This window comes from Chrysemys picta, chromosome 6 (genome assembly GCF_011386835.1).
Source record: "Chrysemys picta bellii isolate R12L10 chromosome 6, ASM1138683v2, whole genome shotgun sequence".
Lineage (NCBI taxonomy): Eukaryota > Metazoa > Chordata > Testudines > Emydidae > Chrysemys > Chrysemys picta.
Window position 1 is genome coordinate 129,460,001 of NC_088796.1, and position 18,724 is coordinate 129,478,724.

The 18,724-nt window shown below is 45.4% G+C and overlaps 1 protein-coding gene across 9 annotated transcripts in view; it reads right to left on the reverse strand.

The window, feature by feature from the left end:
* PSD3 (pleckstrin and Sec7 domain containing 3) overlaps positions 1-12,340 on the reverse strand; it is a 148,868-nt gene extending 136,528 nt beyond the window's left edge. For 3 of the 9 annotated variants that reach the window (XM_065549837.1, XM_065549836.1, XM_065549838.1), the window contains exons 1-2: positions 12,168-12,328; positions 1,564-1,675 (exon numbers count right to left, since the gene is read on the reverse strand). In XM_065549837.1, the coding sequence (XP_065405909.1) occupies positions 1,564-1,675; positions 12,168-12,314 (259 nt within the window). In that variant the 5' untranslated portion in view covers positions 12,315-12,328. Of the gene's footprint in view, positions 1-1,234; positions 1,436-1,563; positions 1,676-11,099; positions 11,225-12,167 lie in introns of those variants that run through there. The other 6 variants (XM_065549845.1, XM_065549844.1, XM_065549841.1 and 3 more) reach the window with 5 other exon arrangements.
* Between the last annotated feature and the right edge of the window lie 6,384 nt (positions 12,341-18,724).

Genomic DNA, 18,724 nt, shown 5'->3' on the forward strand with positions numbered 1-18,724 from the left:
TATGGTGGACATGTTCAATTATTAAATAGTATTAGGGTGCAATTGTAACCAAGTATTACAATTGTTGAACATTTATTAACACATATTCCTTTTAAACCACTCCCTCTAGGGAGCCCTTAAGCAGATTACCAAGAACAAATCTTTCATTTATTAATAGCTCCTAGACTATTGGTAATTTCTCACTGGTAACAGGGTTGGCAGGGTGAGGACTGGCTCTGAGAAATACTGGAAGTTGTTGATGTTATGTACACAGCCCAGCAGACAGAGGACTAATAGATAGGTAGGTAGGTAGTAAGTATTTATTCAATACGTTTGCCCACAAAAGCCACTGCATTTGACAAATTTCTCTGAATGGTAGCACATATGAGGACTTGCTTTGGTTTGTTAATTAGTAAAGACAGAATTCTCAGGTTAGGATGTTCCCAGAAACACTGAACATGCATGACAACTATCCTGTTGCCTAATGATACTCTAAACAAGAGATGAGTTCATAGTGAATCATGTTGTACTTTGGTAACATATTTGGTGATGATCTGTAAAGTTGTTTACATTTCCTAAATAAACAAGTTAAAAAAATTAGGCGTGTTGGATTTCCTGATAAAAACAAAGATAAAATTCAGCAAGAGCCTTGGAGAAATTACTCATCGTCTGGACTTGAATTCTGTTCGTTTAGTTTTTCTGCCCACTTCAAAATCTGCTTCTGAACAGATTCTTGCAGAATTTTGGTGATCAAAGACTCCTCCTTTTAACTAAAAATGGCATCCTAACGACAGCCCATGATCTGGAAGGTTTAAACTTACCAAGATGCAAGGAGTAGCATCTCCTCAGACTAGACTGCCTCTCACTCCTGAAATAAAGGCAAGGATTTGTAGTAATCCAAACAAGAACTGAGAGAAATGGGCATCTCCACTATAGTTCTTTACTCTGCTTGGCCCAGGGCTAGCAGGGGAGGAGGCGAATGTCCTTACTACCGAACAGGAGGCTGACCCCTAAATATTACTTCTTGCTGCTGCATCCAGAAAATAAAATGGTGAGTGGAGTTTTTCCAATACAAACAGAGAAAAAAGTTTAGCTTGAGTGTTCAGCCTAGAATAGCTAAATTAAATCTTAGGTAATTGTAGCTACAGATATAGAATCATCCAGAAACACTTTACGTGTACATGCAGTGAATATCAAAAGAATTGGCAATGATTTGATTCATACAGTGTTAGAAAGTGTGGTTAAAATTACTCACATTGTACAGCTGGCAGAAATAGGAGCTGTGAGACTTACTGTACAGACTCCTGGAGAAATACTGAACGTGTCTGGCACACAACTTTTACAGTCACGTGATAGCGTCCCCATTGAAACAGAGAGGAAGGCAGTGCTACATGCTACAGGATTGCAGTCACATCAGTGCTGACACAAGGGGTCCAATTCTCATTCAGAGCAAGGCTCCTTTACGCTGCAAATTAGGTCAACATGCACTTTTAAGCACATTTACATCAGTACACTGTAAGCTAGCTTCAATGTAACTGAGAATCAGGCTCTGTATGTCCTTCAAGCCGTGGAAAAAGCACTTACCTGTTTCTGAAGGTTTCTGTGTTTCTGACCCACCAAACAGAAATTCATATCTGGCCTTGGCAACACTCTGGGAATGAGCCAATACATCGTTAACCCAAACAAACGCTTCTGCCTGTAGAGTCAACACAAAAACAGGGTCAGTCTTTCACTTAAAACGTGGAATGTTAATACTGAATCATTCTGCATGTCATCGACTAGGGATTTTCAAAATCACTTTGCACAGAGCAAACCCTTCCGCCTCTGAAGTCAATGGGAGGAGAGTCAGGCCAAGGCGAAGCACTTTTGAGAAGTCCATCTCTAAGTCTTACGGTCAAGATTTTCAGGAGTGAGCAGTGATTTTGGGGCCCAAATTTGCAGCACCTTAAGGGGCTTAGTTAACAGAGGGTGGGTACTCAGCAAAGTCAGTGATCACTTTCAAAGGACCTTGGCCTATGCATATAGCTTTAGGCACCCAGTTTGAAAACCAGACCCCAAGTCACTGTAGGAACAAATACTGAAAGGCACATTAAAATCTTCTTTAAAAATTACCATTTCCCAATTGAGGAGCACGCTCAAGTTTTTCAAGATGAATTCTGCAACACTGAATAAATAGTACCTTCTATACTAGGTGATATTTCTTTGTAGTAAGTTTTGGGCACTGGATTTCTTCTGTCATGTGTGACTGTCCATGTAACAGAATTATAAGAAATGGGGGAAAGAGAGAAATGATCAACTATAAAGAATACTGATTAGTAAGTTTTGCTCCCAAATCTCTTTCCACTTTGGGAGCATTACTGCCTGGAAGACTTAGGCATAAAAGGTGCACACTAAGAAAAGGTCTGACTAAGAGTTCAAAATTTACTCCATATTAAAAGAAGGCCTTGTTTTGTGGAGAAGTTAGTGTCGCAATCTACTGAACAAGCAGGATTACAGCTTGCTAAAGGTGGGTCCTCGCTAAGGGCTCACGAAAGACTTAGAAACACAAACTTCATGATAAGGATCTATATTGCTGGGGCTATTTAATCACAGAATCTAGAGATGGAGATGGCCTTTCGGGTGGAATCCTGGCCCCCCTGAAGTCAATGGAAGTTTTGCAGCTGACTTCAGCAGGTTCAGGATTTCACCCATTATGTTTTCTGCAATGGATGGATGGGCAGAGGAGCACCTCACCCCCCATTCCCAAACAGCTGCTGCAGTCTTCCCTGGCCACTCCTCTCCTCCCCCACCCCTAACTTTCTTCTGCTGAGCCAGTTTTGCTGAATTTGGCTCAGCATTTTGATGGTTGGTGTATAAAATCCTACACAGAGTCATGAGTATTTGGACAGTAAAAAGAACAAGGGTCTCAAGAGAGAAGCCTTTTAGGAGACCTGATCCATCAGGATAGCTATTAACAGTGAATCTCCTGAAGCTGCCCGATCAAGTCAGCTGCATACTACGCCCAGCTACAACAGTGTATAACAAAAGATTGGTCCAAATGATTAAACAAGCTGTGCATTCTTCATAAGGAAGCTACTTGGATTAGACGTGCTTCTCATTGTACACTTGTGGCATGCGCACAAATGAGGTCTCTTCACGTGTAGAGAAAAAAATGCATGTACCTGGTTTGACTTTCTAAAAGTGTAACAGTGGCTGCTTGAGCAACTGGTGCCAGTAGATCAATGGGTGATGAAAGTCAAAGCCTTTAAACCAGCATATTCGCTCTTTACTACCCTAAGGAGTTAGATGGGATCCTACCCATACAGAACCGGTATCAAATTGTGCCATGCTGTCAGGAAAGAAATTCTTGTTCCAGTTCACTACACCCTAAGCATCATCCAACAAGAGCCAGAAATTCCTGTCATTTTAATTTATAGGCTAAGATTTATAAAAGTGGCTGCCTAAAATTAGACTAAAATCTTCCTTCAGATGCCTAAAAAAACCAGCAGAGTGCTCAACATTCTTGGAAACAATATGGGCACTTACTCAGGTGTCTAAGTATAGACTTGAGCTACAATTCTTATTTACTAGGGCTGTCAATTAGTCGCAACTAACTCACACAATTAACTCAAAAAAATTAACCGCAATTAATTGCAATGTTAAACAATAGAATACCAACTGAAATTTACTAAATATTTGTGGATGTTTTTCTACATTTTCAAATATATTGATTTCTATTACAACACAGAACACAAAGTGTACAGTGCTCACTTTATATTATTTTTATTACAAACATTTGCTCTGTAAAAATGATAAACAAAAGAAATAATATTTTTCAATTCACCTCATACAAGTACTGTAGTGCAATCTCTTTATCCTGAAAGTGTAACTTACAAATGTAGATTTTTTTATTACATAACTGCACTCAAAAACAAAACAATGTAAAACTTCAGAGCCCACACGTCCACTCAGTCCTACTTCTTGTTCAGCCAATCACTAAGACAAACAAGTTTGTTTACATTTATGGGAGATACTCCTGCTGCCTGCTGCTTATTTACAATGTCACCTGAAAGTGAGAACAGGCGTTTGTAGCCGGCGTTGCAAGGTATTTGCATGCCAGATATGCTAAACATTCGTATGCCCCTTCATGCTTTGGCCACCATTCCAGAGGACATGCTTCCATACTGATGATGCTCGTTAAAAAAATAGTGCATTAATCAAATTTCTCTCCTTGGGGGAGAACTGTATGTCTCTGCTCTGTTTTACCCACATTCTGCCATATATTTCATGTCATAGCAGTTTTGGATGATCACCCAGCACGTTGTTCGTTTTAAGAACACTTTCACAGCAGATCTGACAAAACGCAAAGAAGGTACCAATGTGAGATTTCTAAAAATAGCTACAGCACTCGACCCAAGGTTTAAGAATCTGAAGTGCCTTCCAAAATCTGATCGAAACAGGGTGTGGGGCAGGCTTTCAGAAGTCCTAAAAGAGCAACACTCAGATACGGAAACTACAGAACCCAAACCATCAAAAAAAGAAAATCAACCTGCTGGTGGCATCTGACTCAGATGATGAAAACGAACATACGTCAGTCCGCTTAGCTTTGGATCGTTATCGGTCAAAACCAATCATCAGCATGGAGGCGTGTCCTCTGAAATAGTGGTTGAAGCATCAAGGGACATATGAATCTTTAGCACATCTAGCACGTAAATATCTTGTGACGTTGGCTACATCAGTGCCATGCGAACTCCTGTTCTCACTTTCAGGTGACATTGTAAACAAGAAGCGGGAAACATTATGTCCTGCAAATTGTAACCAACCTTGTTTGTCTGAGCAATTGGCTGAAGTAGGACTAAGAGCCAACAAGTCCACTAAAGTTTTACATTGTTTTATTTTTGAATGCAGGGTTTTTTTTTATATAATTCTACATTTGTAAGTTCAACTTTCACGATAAAGAGATTGCACTACAGTACTTGTATTAGATGAATTGAAAAATACTATTTCTTTTGTTTTTTACTGTGAAAATATTTGTAATAAAAAATAAAGTAAGCACTGTACAGTTTGTATTCTGTGTTGTAATTGAAATCAATATATTTGAAAATGTAGAAAACAGCGAAAGATATTTAAATAAATGGTATTCTATTGTTGTTTAATTGCGCTTAATTTTTTTAATTGCTTGACAGCCCTATTATTTTCACTGGACTATATCCTGACTTTCAGGCCTCTTTTATACCGCTTTGGCATTATAAACGGGCTTTACTGTAAATGAGGCTCAGGCCCTTAGGACCAGGGCCGGCTCCAGGCACCAGCTGAGCAAAATGGTGCTTGGGGCGGCAGATTGTTGGAGGCGGCATTCCGCCCAATCCTAGGGCGGCCCGGCCGCTTCTTTTTTTTTTTTTTTTTGTTCCGCTCCGGCCTCCCTGTAGGGGGCAGTGGCGCGGAGAACCAGAGCCCCCTGCAGGGCAGTCCTCTTCCTTCCCTCCCCGCTGACCGGAGCCCTCACGGCAGGAGGCGGCGCAGTGGGAGGGGTCGCGTGGCAGCGCCCCTGCTGTAGCCCTGGCCGCCCCCTTCTCTCTCTCTCCCGCCCGCTCCCTCCCGCCACCCCCACCCGGTCCCCCGGCACCCACGCTCCGGCCACGCCGCATTTTTTTTTTTTTTTTTTTTGCTTGGGGCGGCCAAAAAGCCAGAGCCGGCCCTGCTTAGGACTTTAACTTTAGGCACCCATTTTTAAAGATCTTAGCCAGAAGTAGTGCAGTTTTAACATCATGGAGTGACAGCTGCCATTAAGTCTGTCTCTGAAGACTGTGCTGCAGTAAAGGCCCGGCTGGAACTGTTGGCTCAAGCACAATGCTGGGAGTTAAGATTCCTCATTTCTGTTCCCAATTTTGCCACTAACTTTGGGGCTCACCCAAAGCCCATTGGAGTCACAAGGTCTCAGAAGCCAAGAGTTTAGCAGCATTCAGAAAAAACCTGGACGTTTACAGGGAACATTCCGAGCTGCATTAGTAAGGATTAAAAAATAAATATAAGTTTGGAAGTGATATAAATCCTCATACTTCAGGGCATAAGCCAACTCCCTCAGCTGGAGGTTAGGAAGAAACATGCCTCATAAGCAAGTAATAACACTCTTTAAATCATATTACGCTCTTAGCCTTGTGGCAGCGAGGTCCCACCCTACTCACCAACTCCATTTCTGCAGCATGTCATGCTCGGGCTTACTAAATACAGAAAGCTACTTGAAAGTGCACAGCACACATGGCTCTCCCCCATGTCACCTAGACTCGCTATTCTCATTTAGCAGCTTGAGGGCTGCATGAAGTAACAAAAAAGAAGGTAGCAAATTATATGTCTTTAAATAAGGACTGGGAATGGTTGGGCCATTACAAACATTGAAATCTATCTCCCCTTGTAAGTATTCTCACACTTGTTATCTAACTGTCTGTCTGTGCTGGGCTAGCTTGATTATCACTTCAAAAGTTTTTTTTCTCTTAATTAATTGGCCTCTCAGAGGTGGTAAGACAACTCCCACCTGTTTATGCTCTCTGTATGTGTGTATATATATCTCCTCAATATATGTTCCATTCTATATGCATCCGAAGAAGTGGGCTATAGTCCACGAAAGCTTATGCTCTAATAAATTTGTTAGTCTCTAAGGTGCCACAAGTCCTCCTGTTCTTCTTTTTATGTCTCTCAGTGTAGTTTCCCATGAAAATTCCCTAGGCATTTGTATATGCAGTTCATATCCATTAAAACTGACTTCAACGCAAAGAATTCTCACTAAGGCTTCAGTGGTGCATTAGGCCCTTAATGGTGGTCCTTAGTGATAGTGCAGTGCAGTGCACCTGTATGTGGTTTACCCTGTTTTACCCTTAATGGCAGAACAATACATTTTTAAAAGACACAGAGGCCTTTAAGGTGTCTAAGGCCAAGATTTATTTATTTTGTTGCTGAATCAGTCTTTAGGTATCTAAGTGGATGGCCTGATTTCCCAGAGTGCCAAGCCCTCACCAGATCCCCCAGTGGAAGCTCCTGTGCGTGCACTTTTAAGAGTCAGGCCACTTATCTAGACATCGACCCACAAACTTAAAGCCCCACATTTGACTACCTTGGCCAGAACACACTGGTCTAGTATTCGCAATGAAAGCCAACTGTGTGCAACCACCTTCAAAAGGACGTTAATCAGACTGATGCTGAGTTATTGAACATTAGACCAGTGATTCTCAAAGTTTTGTACTGGTGACCCCTTTCCCATAGCAAGCTTCTGAGTGCAACCCCCCTTATCAATTAAAAACACTTTTAAATATATTTAATACCATTATAAATGCGGGAGGCAAAGCGGGGTTTGGGGTGGAGACTGACAGCTCGTGACCCCCCATGTAATAACCTCGTGACCCCCTGAGGGGTCCCGACCCCCAGTTTGAGAACCTCTGCATTAGACAGTGTCCCTTCTGGGGCATAATGATTTCTGGAGGGGCATGTTTAACTGTAATAAGGGGCTTGTTTAAATCAGACTCAAAAATCCCACTGCCACTATTACAGCCAGATTCAGAGAGAGAGCTATCCAAGGGTAAGGAACAGGGCCAGATCAGCCCGTCGCTGGGCCCTAAGCACACATACACAGTTGTTGCTTAGTCAACCCCCCTCCTCCCCAGATCAGTCAGCCACTGGCTCCCACTGCACATATGCTGCCCCCCTCATGCCCACCCCCAGGGCTCTCGCTGCCGCTCTCCTGGCCAGCTTCCCTGTGCAGGCACAACTGCAGTTCCCCATCCTGTGCCTGGGGCGGCGAATCTCTGGCTAGTGGTCTGGGGCAGGAGCTGGCCCCACAGCAGCAGAGTGGAGAAACAGCACTGGCCACCTCACTGCCCACTCAGGTTGGGCCCTGCCACCCCTCCGTCACAATGGGGGCGAGGCCAAATTTGAGTGAGTGGCATTGCAACCTAGTGCACGGGTGTTACATCCCTGCTCGGTGTCCGTCCGTCCGTCCCCCCCCAAAAAAACAAAAACAAAAACCTGGGCCCTCGACATGTGCCTAGACTGCCTATGCGTTCATCTGGCCCTGGGGAGGAAGTCTCCCCCCTCGAGAATGCCGCTTCCCCCATGAAGGAAGAAGGTATTTTTGTCCTTTTTGGACATCTTCCTTTTCTTCTTGGGGGCAGGGGCCAGCAGGTGAATTCCAGACAAACAGAGAAAGCAGAAGGGTCACAAGCATAATACCCCAGGACAGAGCTTGGGCCTTAAACCACTAGCATCTGAGGTGGTAGCAGAGCAGTTGGGTCTTCCTCTATGTGGACTGCCCATGTAAGGCGCAAAAGCAGAGCTCCAGAGACTAATACAACCCTGTGCACAACAGACCAGTGAGATACAAGAGAGTTTCCAGCACCCCAGGTCCATGGTGGAACAGCCAGCATCACAGGGTAACATTTCAAACGATCACAGTAGTGCAGTCCCTTTCGGCTAGAGGCCACCTGTCTCATGGCTGATAATCCTCACTCCCCAGGAACCTCTGTGCAGCTTGGGAAGGCCAGGTCCATGGCAGCCAGTGAAAGACCATGCAACATGAAGGTAATATAATCAATGCCAATCAACAGGGGCTTGTGGAAAACAGATCTGAAACATGATATTTTGTGACTCTAAAAAAGAGTGTCCTGGTTGGTTTTGGAAATAGTCACTGGACTATAAAAACCTGAAGGTTCTTCCTGTTAACTAGAATAAAACCATATCCTGAGCCTAAGACTCTTGCTATTAATCCTGACATTTGTTGTTCAGTGTGTAGAGAGAAATGTGTCATTGAGGTAATAATTGTATGAGCTGCTGTTATTTGAAGATAAGCCAACACTTCAGCTGTGCATTTGATAGTAAAAAAGGAAGTAGAGAACCATGTTCATTACCAGATCAGATTAGATTTTCTGTTAAATATCTGATTAATCAATGTAACTTTCCTGAGAAACCAGGTCAAATGTCCCAGAGACAGGATATGCATGCCTGATCACTTAATCCTCTAATCAGATGTTGTTTATACATTCTGATTACTTGGTTTTGTAGCCACATATTAACAGAGTACAAATAGCATCTTCGCTCTTAACTTGTGTAAGTCTGCTGCTAATGGACTCGTGAGGCAATGTCAACTCAACACCTGGATAGTCTCTTTTCAGACTAAGGGTTGGGTCTTTTGAGCTTTCAGAGAACAGCTGATACCACTCCACTACCTCCCACTGATCCTCAGTTCACCAACCTAGCAGCACACAGCCTCCAGAGCTGGGAGCCATTCAGGTACCCCTCCAGTCAGGGCCCTAACATATAGTCAGTTATGCACAGGATGGCCTTTAACTCTCTCTACCATCAACACTACTCCACACCCACGCACACTCAGCTTAAAACCCATCCCTGGCTCTCCGGTCCCATACCCTTTTATAGAGCCGGAAGCTTTTCTGCATTCAAACAGTAACCTGTGCTGATCTCACCTTATCAGCCATGGCTGCCAAAGTGCCTTCCCTTCCTTGGTGAAAGGGCAGCTGTATCTTGCACCATCAGACCTGGCTTGGTCACTGTGATTCACACCTTTGTGGCTTGCAGGCTGATCACTGCACCTCCCTGTGCTTGGGAATAAGCACATTGACCTTAAAGCTCCAGACCATGGCAGCAACCCTAGCTGCCAACAGTACATCACTCCATTGCACTTCTCATAATACGGGCTATCAACAGCACTCATCTTGAAGACCCTACACTGCACTGGCCCAGGCTATGTAAAAGAGCCCCTCTTACTCGGGTATTGCACCCTTATTCCTCAAGAGCGGCTTTCCTAGCAACTAGCCCAAAAGTCTGGCACTCCTTTCCAGAGGAGATTGCTCTGAGTGCTGAGGTGTGTGGTCATTCCTAGGTGCAAACCCACTTTTTTAGCCACAAGAGCAACAGAAGAAAACTTGCACTCTTCCCTCACCCAGCAACCTCTTGGAAAGGAAGGAGAAATCTAGTTTATTTGCTGGATTCCTTGCTCTATTGTCTCCAATTTGCAAGCATCCAGATATTAGTGGTAGGTCCCTGGTAAGAACCCAGTTTATGCACATGCAAACGGAACAACTGGGTCCCTTCGCTACAGTTACTGAAATTGTGTGATGCTAATTCCCACAAACCTATCAAAAAATTCTTATATCAAGACTGGAAATTGAAGTCCTGTCATGCAAATCCACCAGACATATAGAGATGGCCCAGCCACTGCAGAACCATCGACTGCAGTAGCAGGCCACTCCATAGGATTTCGATTCCCTCTTTCCCAATTTTCATGGGACTACCTAGCACCAAGCCCTTAACCCTCTGGTGACAGACCCATTAGAAATCCTAATAGAGCCCATTTCCTCAAGCACTGCATAGGGGACAGGATTTGGGCCATATGAATAATGCAGGAGAAATACCTTTTCATATAGATTCAGAAGCCAAGTGATGCCAGAAAGAAAGAAAGCAAGCCCCAACAAAGTGCAACTGCCTATATGTGGCCAGATCCTCAGATGCTGTTAATCAATGGTGTATTTCAGTGAGCGCCACTGAAATACACCATCTCAGGATCTGCCCCATAGTTTCGCTAACTGATGAAATAGCATTTCAAGGAAGCGGTTTCTTTCCACAACACTAGCTAAACAAATATAGCTCAAATGACTGAAGTGATCATAATCAGCTACTGAGAAAGAGGCGATTTGTACAGGTTTGTGAATGACAACTTAGTTAATACACCATTTTACATTTTTCTCTACATTTTGTAGTAGAATCTTAATTTTACAAACGCCAATCTTATGAACAACTAGTTATATAGACCATGTTTACTTGACAGGGAAAAAAGTTATATAATGGAAGTGATGTTGATGAAGAACAAGTTGACATCCCTACACATTCTGATGCCCTCAGTGCACTGGAAATCACTTTTCAGCGGTCTGAAGGACAAGAAGAAAAAAACGCAACGCAGTGCACCCTACTGCAACTTACGGCGTATACCTACTGTCATTCTGAAGTGGTCACTTTTATGAACTTTTTGATTTTATGAAACCCTTAGTCCCCAATTAGTTCATAAAATAGGGATTCCATTGTTATCTACTTTGCACAAAGGACCATTAGGCTATGGCTGAAGTTACTAAAAGAGCAATAACCTTTCCAGTTATCAGTTGCTCTCCCGCGCCGTTTCAGTCATGTTTTATCTCAGACAAAGCGCCCCGTCCAGCGGTATCCTGTGGGGTTATGCTAACTGTTTACGGTGACATGCGTCCTTTTGCAGCTAGGAGACACAGAGGAACAAGTTGTTGATTCAGCCCAAGTCTCTGCCTTGCCCCCAACAATAGCTGTAATGCTAGACAGTGGAATTATGAACAAATAAAACCTGTCAGTGCAGCAGAGCACACTGCCGGCTATGTAGTCAGAGTGTTAGGTGAAGATACCTGATGTGACACTAGCAGCACAACACAGTGGAAATCCGGGAAGTTTCAACGTCTAGCACGCACTAACTTTCCTGATTTCAGAGTAGCAGCCGTGTTAGTCTGTATCCGCAAAAAGAAGAACAGGAGTACTTGTGGCACCTTAGAGACTAACCAATTTATTAGAGCATAAGCTTTCGTGGACTACAGCCCACTTCTTCGGATGCATAACTTTCCTGATAGCTAAACTCAAGATTATCAAAGAAAAACAGGGGGATTGTTTCTTTTCTTTCGGCAAGACGCTGCCGTGCGGAACAAGGATTGCTACCCACTTTCCTGCCTCATGTAAAACCCCCTGGAGCCCAAGGGAATGTTGCCTGGGAAATAACAAGACGACAGGGTCTCTAGGGTGTTATTGTTTCGTTACCAGCATCGCATCTGAAAGTCAAAGACGCTGGGAAATTGCACTCATGGCAATACCTGCTCATGCAAACCTGATCCTCACCTGCCGCACACCTGAATTTCCGTTTGCAATACTCCAAAGCGAGCGCGATTGCAGGCGGGAGAAACCTTCTGCAAAGACCAACTTCGTTGTGTGCACCCCGCTTCCCAGAGCCCGGTGGGCAGCCCCGAGAGACCGGGTCTCTGCCTGGGCCCGAGCGCCCGGCGCTGCAAACCGGGAAGTGCCGCGGAACTCCCGCGGGGTGCGGGCCCGGGCTCCCCCGCGCAGCGCCGCGTTACACCCGCGCCCCGCGCACCCCCCCGGCGGGGGCGAGTCCCTCCCCCCCGCGGGCCGCGCTCCCTTACCCCGCCATCTCCTCCGTCCATCGCCCATCGCCGGCCCCGCGAGCGGCGGCGCCTCCCCCCGCCCCGCCCAGCCGGGCCGCTGCTGCCGCCGGCGCCGCCGAACTTCCCCGCGAGCCGGGACAGAGCCTGGCCCCGGCCTCTGGGCATGTGCGAGCCTGCCGCCGCGGCTGCCCTGCGCGCATGCGCCGACGGACCTGCTGCTGCGGGCGGGCGCGTGGGGGCCGCGCGCCGGGACAGCCGCTGCCGGGCTCGCGCGGGGACAGGCCGAGCACTGCCGGCGCAGGACGGGGCTCTGTGCACCCCCGGAGCGGGGCGCCTCCCCTGCCGGCACAAGGGTGCCCTGTCCCACGGCTGTACCGGGCCCGCCCGCAGCTGGGCAAGCTGCCCGAAGTAGATACAGCAGCAGCAGCAGCCCAGGAGGAGAAAGCACAGATACCCCCTGCTGTGCAAGAAGCAATTGGAGGGTTACAGGAAGCACCAGGCTTCAAAATACAGTGATTGGCTCTGTGCCCATAGGCAGGGGTTTTTCTGATGCACCTTTATTAGAAGTACAAGTGCCACTGATTTATGCCCCTAAACCCCTTAGGTTCTTTTAAAAAAACTCAATCCAAAATAATAAATGCTTAAAATGTCAAGATTTCGCTGTAACCACGAGGTGTAGAAACTTGTTCTTAAATATCAGGGGGTAGCCGTGTTAGTCTGTAGCTACAAAAACAACAAGGAGTCCGGTGGCACCTTAAAGACTAACCGATTTATTTGGGCATAAGCTTTCGTGGGTAAAAACCTCACTTCTTCAGATGCTTATGCCCAAATAAATCGGTTAGTCTTTAAGGTGCCACAGGACTCCTTGTTGTTTTTGTAGCTACAGACTAACACGGCTACCCCCGATACTTGACACCATGCAAGGCACTAAATTTAGCCATATGGAGTGGAAATCCATCAACCTCAACAAAAAACTTGCACAGATACAGACAGACATCATCTTCCTCTCCAAATGCAAACAGATGGACAGCATACCAAATGGACTGACGGTAAAAAATCCATTGCAATCGACATACTACACTGACTGTGGTGAGAGACTGTGCCACACACTCTCAAAGAAACTGAGGAACCACCTGATCAGCATCCTGTACAGCAGACAGGAGAAGATCAAGAATGAGCTCTCAGAACTGGAGACTCTCCTACAATCCCAGCCTTCCACACAAACTTCCACGTGGCTGGACTTTACAAAAACGAGACAAGCCATTAACAATGCACACTTCACGTCTCTACAGAGGAAAAAGGACAGTAAGCTATCTAAACTCTACCTATACTATGATACCATGGGCTTCCAGGCGCTGGAGCTTTAGGAAAAACAAGTACACCTCCACCCCGATATAACACGACCTGATATAACACGAATTCGGATATGACGCTATAAAGCAGCACTCTGGAGGGGGCGGGGCTGCGCACTCCGGCGGATCAAAGCAAGTTCGATATAACATGGTTTCACCTATAACGTGGCAAGAGTTTTTGGCTCCCGAGGACAGCGTTCTATCGTGGTAGAGGTGTATCGTGAGTCTCACAGGAGGTGGCTACAATGGCTGTAGTTGACAATCCGGATTAAGCAGGGCATTAACTTGATTGCATTTGTCCATTATTTCTCTACACTCAAGTACATATTGTTTTAGTGCAGCATTTCTCAAATGTGGCCACCATGGACTTTTCTTGTGGCCACAGCCTCCTGGGATGGGGTCAAAGTACTGGCCCCCTCCTGTGATGTGGCACTCCATATGCTTTATGGAAATATGCTTATGAATATGACATAACAGGAATATGCTTTACGCTAAATACCCCTTGTATGGTGTCATTAGCTTGTAATCTACTAAGTGTGTTCATCCTATGTATTATTTCTATATCTGGAGTTAGGAGGAGAAGATATAAACTTGTATCACTAATGTAAACATAGTAAGTGGGGGCCATTAAGGGTGCTCCAGAAACAATCAGTTGTAAATGGCCTTAGTTAATTGAAAGCCTTCCTGTGTACGTGTGGGCCAGCCCATGGGGAATGGAGACTAGGGGTCTTACAGTGACATGTGACCATCTCACCTGATAATGAAATCCATCTTAAATCTGATACTTTTCCACTTCGAAGGAGGGGTGGGGACCGAGAGAGAGACAAAAGATTCCCACCTTGTGCCAAAGCTATAAAAGGGGGTGGAGCAGGACAAAGGGCAGCCAGTCATGAAAAAAACCCTGCTTACCACCCAAGATGTCTGCTGGATTTAACAAGGACTGTACCAGGGGAAAGGATTGGGCCCAGACTAGGAAAGAGTCTAGTCTGTGAAAGAAGCTTATTGGAACATCTTTGAGGGTGAGATATTACCTGTAATCAGTTTCTTAATGTATTAGGCTGAGACGTGTGTGTTTTGTTTTATTTTGCTTTGTGACTTACTTTGTTCTGTCTGTTATTACTTAAAACCACTTAAATCCTACTTTTTATACTTAATAAAATCATTTGTGTTTATTAGTAAACCCAGAATAAGTGATTTAATACCTGGGGGAGCAAACAGCTGTGCATCTCTCTCTATCAGAGGGCAGACAATTTACGAATTTACCCTGTATAAGCTTTATACAGAGTAAAAGGGATTTATTTGGGGTTTGGATCCCATTGGGAGCTGGGTGTCAGGGTGCTGGAGACAGGTAACCTGCTGAGCTGTTTTTAGTTAAAGTCTGTGGACCAGACCTGGGTCTGTGTTGCTGCAGGCTAGTGTGTCTGGCTCAACAAGGCAGGGTTCTGGAGTCCCAAGCTGGCAGGGAAAACTGGCTCAGAGGTAATTTCAGCACATCAGGTGACAGTCCCGAGGGGATCTCTGTTACTGAACCTGTCACTCCTCCCCCTCCCTGTTGCTCCTGGATGCCCCACCTTGATGCTGATTACTGGGGCTGCCAGCACTGGTTGGGCAGACACCTGGGGCACAACGCTGGAAGAGCAGGCACCCAGTGAGTTCCCTACCTTCCCAGGGGCAGTGGGGCTCAGTCTTTGGGGTTCAGTCTGGGGTGGCAGCGTGGCAGGCTCTGGCCACAGGGCTTCGGGCTCCAGCTGCCTCCCTTGGCCCCCACATCCAGGGCTTAATTTTTCTCCAGGCTTGCCAGTGCCGATTAAGTCTGCTGTGAAAAGTGATATTTGTATGTTTGTTAATATCACTTTTCACAACGGACTTACTAGCTAGAGATAAATAAACTACAATGATTTGGATGTGTATATGTGCATATTTATTTGTTTTTCCTAAAGCTAATTAAGTATCTTAGGGAAGAGTGTGAGCACAGCCACCAGCAAGAGTTGATGGCCGCACTCTGAGGCCACCAAAAAATTTGCCCTGAGAACCCGTTTTCGCGGGACTCAAAAAGTTCACTGCTGGGGCTGATGCTGTGACCAATAGTGATGCTAGGCTAGTGTATTAAGTTGTTTTCAGTTAACTTATTCAATATTTTCTCCCTTGTATTTTTGTGATATTTCACATGATTTTCAGTTCATGACATTTAAACAGTTATCAGCCGTGTGTTTCAGTTGTAACAGTTTGTGAAGTTGGCAGTATCATAAGTTCTAACAAGAAAGTTTACCTCAGGGTTGAGTCAGCACCTGTTTATAGTTTGAGCATGATCAAGTTTATGTCTGAGAAGGCACAGTGATGCAGACCAGGTACCAGCTCATGCCAAGGTCCCTAGGCAGCACTGAACACTGACAAATGCATAGCTGGAAACCAGGCTGGCTCACCTGTGTGTAAGTATTATTAAAATAGATAGAGTTATAAGAACAGATTTAGACTTTATGGAACTTGTAGGATGCTGCGTGTATTAATCCTACTTATAAATATCCGTAGCCCATGTTGTAAGGTAATGTTTAAATGTTTCCTTGGTAACCCTAAAAACGTTTGCTAAAGCTTCTCCCCTGAGTGTGGGGGATTTACAGTATTGCCAAGTGTGAAATGTGAGTTCACCACAAGAGGTGTTCTGTTCTCTTCAACAAAAGAAGGTCTACAGCCATCAGACAAACCATTGTGGGCAAAAGACATTGTTGATTGCTTCTCCCCCTCCACCCCACCCGAAAGAGGCTACATGCACCAGCTCATGTCCCATGACAGCTTGAATGCTGGGGGACGGGAATAAAAGTGCCTGTTAAGGTGAACTTGGGATCTTTGTTCTGTCTGGACTCTGAGGGGCAAAGATTCCTAAACACAAGAAGGAGATCCCCCAGCTACTTGGCTTGGGTTAGCCCTAAAGGACATAAAAGTTTGCTTCTTATAGAAGCTTCTGTTACCTTTTGAACTGAAGATTGTACCTCATTTGTGTGTGTTTACTTGCTTTAACCTTGTAAATAACCCTCATTTCTTTTTCCTAGTTACTAAACCTTTAGTTTGTTACAGGGTTGGCTACAAGCATTCTCTTTGGTTTGAGATCTGCGTAAAACTGACCTGGGGTAAGTGACTGGTCCTGTGGGACTGGGAGTAACCTGAATATTGTTGTGATTTTGTTGTATGGGACCATCTATCTCGGGCAGGTTTCCTTAGGGACACAATTCTTCCAGCCCCAGAATCAGACGAACACATGCACACACATTAACAGAGCGCGTCTGAGAGGACCGGGTTCATCACAGCCCAGGCTGACCCCTGATATGTTCCTGGACTCAGCAGGCTGGGTCGAGCAGCACTTCCAAGCTGCCACCTCAGATGCCCCAAGTTCAGCACGTCCCTATCCCCACTGTCACGTTACAATTGTTCTGCTAGTAACCCCCTGATGAGCAAACTCCACGGGATTTTTGGGCGCTGCAGGGATCTTTAGCTTACGTACGAGGAGTGTTGCTGCAGAGCAAATGAGGAAGCCAAAAAACACCCACGAGGGGGGAGGAGGGGAGAGAGAAAAGCAACCAGCTTAACCATGAAAGTTATTTATTGCCAGGTAATAACCATAGGGGAGCCAAACAAACAAAACAGTGATAATATTAAATCTAGCACATTTGATTATAAAAGTCAGGTTTAGAAAACTATAACTGATCACACAAGTCAGGGTCAGAAGGCTATACCTAGAGAGAGAGAGAGAGATGGGTTCTTATCACTCTCTGAAGCTTGAATCGATCGGGGGTCCCAGGTGGTGGTGGTAGCCAAGGGTCCAGAGTGCTGAAGACCGGCAGAGCTCCCAGCACAATCAGTCAGGAGAAGATGAAGTCCCAATGGAACTGATGCAGATTTTGCATCCAGGCATCAGAACACTTACTTGAGCATGGGTAGGGGTTTTTGTAGGGCAAGAACAATGGTTCAAGGGAGAACACTAGTTTTGTTTATGGGTAAACTGATGGCTCAAGGGAGTATACCAAAGTTGTTTTGTTCAGGCTAGACAATAGGAACTGATCATTCCTGGCTATGGGCGGTGTTCCTTGGAGGGAGCTCACAATGCAATTAGGCAGCTTCATTATTTTGGATACCGATGAAGGATTTATTACTAGAATTGGTCTGATTACTGAGCTGGATGTGAGTAGGCGTGGGTTCATTAACATCTGAAGCAGAGATCCCCCATGATGCAGTGCTTCCCTGCTTTTCTGGTCCCAGAGTTCCATGCGGTTCTTGCCTTGGAATCCCTGTTCTCTGTTCTGTATGCTAATGGAGATGCCTCACTGTCCTATCTTCGATGTAAGTGGGGCTAGGGGAGTTTCCTTAATCCTGTCACCCTTGTCCAGAGGGGATTAGGTGTGTCTCCCACGGCCTTTTCATTGCTTTTTGTAAGTCTTTCTTCTGATCTGTTTTGGTTCAAGCAGAGGCTGGGGTGGGGAGGAGGTATTTCATGAGTCAGACAGGCTGGGTACTGCGCCCTGGTTCCCCAAGAACACAGAGCTGATAGGTAACACAAGGGGACTGTCTGTGGTTCCCTATTAAGGCTATTACAGGGCCTGAGGAGTTCACACTGGTTACTTGGTTGGTGAAATCAAAATATGGAACGTACAATCAGTCTGGGGTTCATGCCCTGTTTCTTGACAGTGTGCCCTGAGGTTGGCATTCACGGTCGTGAGCCACTCCAGACAGCGTGACACTATGCACTAGCTGACGATGGGCTGCTCTGTACTAGCCTGACCATTGAAAAGCAATGCAGACTACAGTTTGTATTTGCTCTTGTTCAACGGGGGTTAGGGCAGTGCAGAAAAACCACACAGCAGGTAGTTATGCAGAGTCCATGAGTGTGCTGCTCAAACAACTACAATTGCCTGTGAGAAGACTTCCTGTCCAGTGAATTCAGTTGCCCTTAGTGCATTTTATAGCTAGGAGAAGCTGAAGTTTGAATTAAAGTAACTGGAGAGTTCATGGTTTTAGTTTTGCTACTTCTACTGCAGAGGCAAATGCAGTTTTATATTGAGGTTAAATCTTGTTTCAATTCCTTTGCTCTGGGCTGAAGGCAGAAGTGAGCCACTCCCCACTTGTAAGTTATTGCTGCAAAGGCTGCCCCATCCCGGCCCTTTGAGTTTATTACACTCCTGAGGCAGTGGTGTTTCAATATAACCCCCTCCCGCTCAGGGCTGAGGGCAAGCG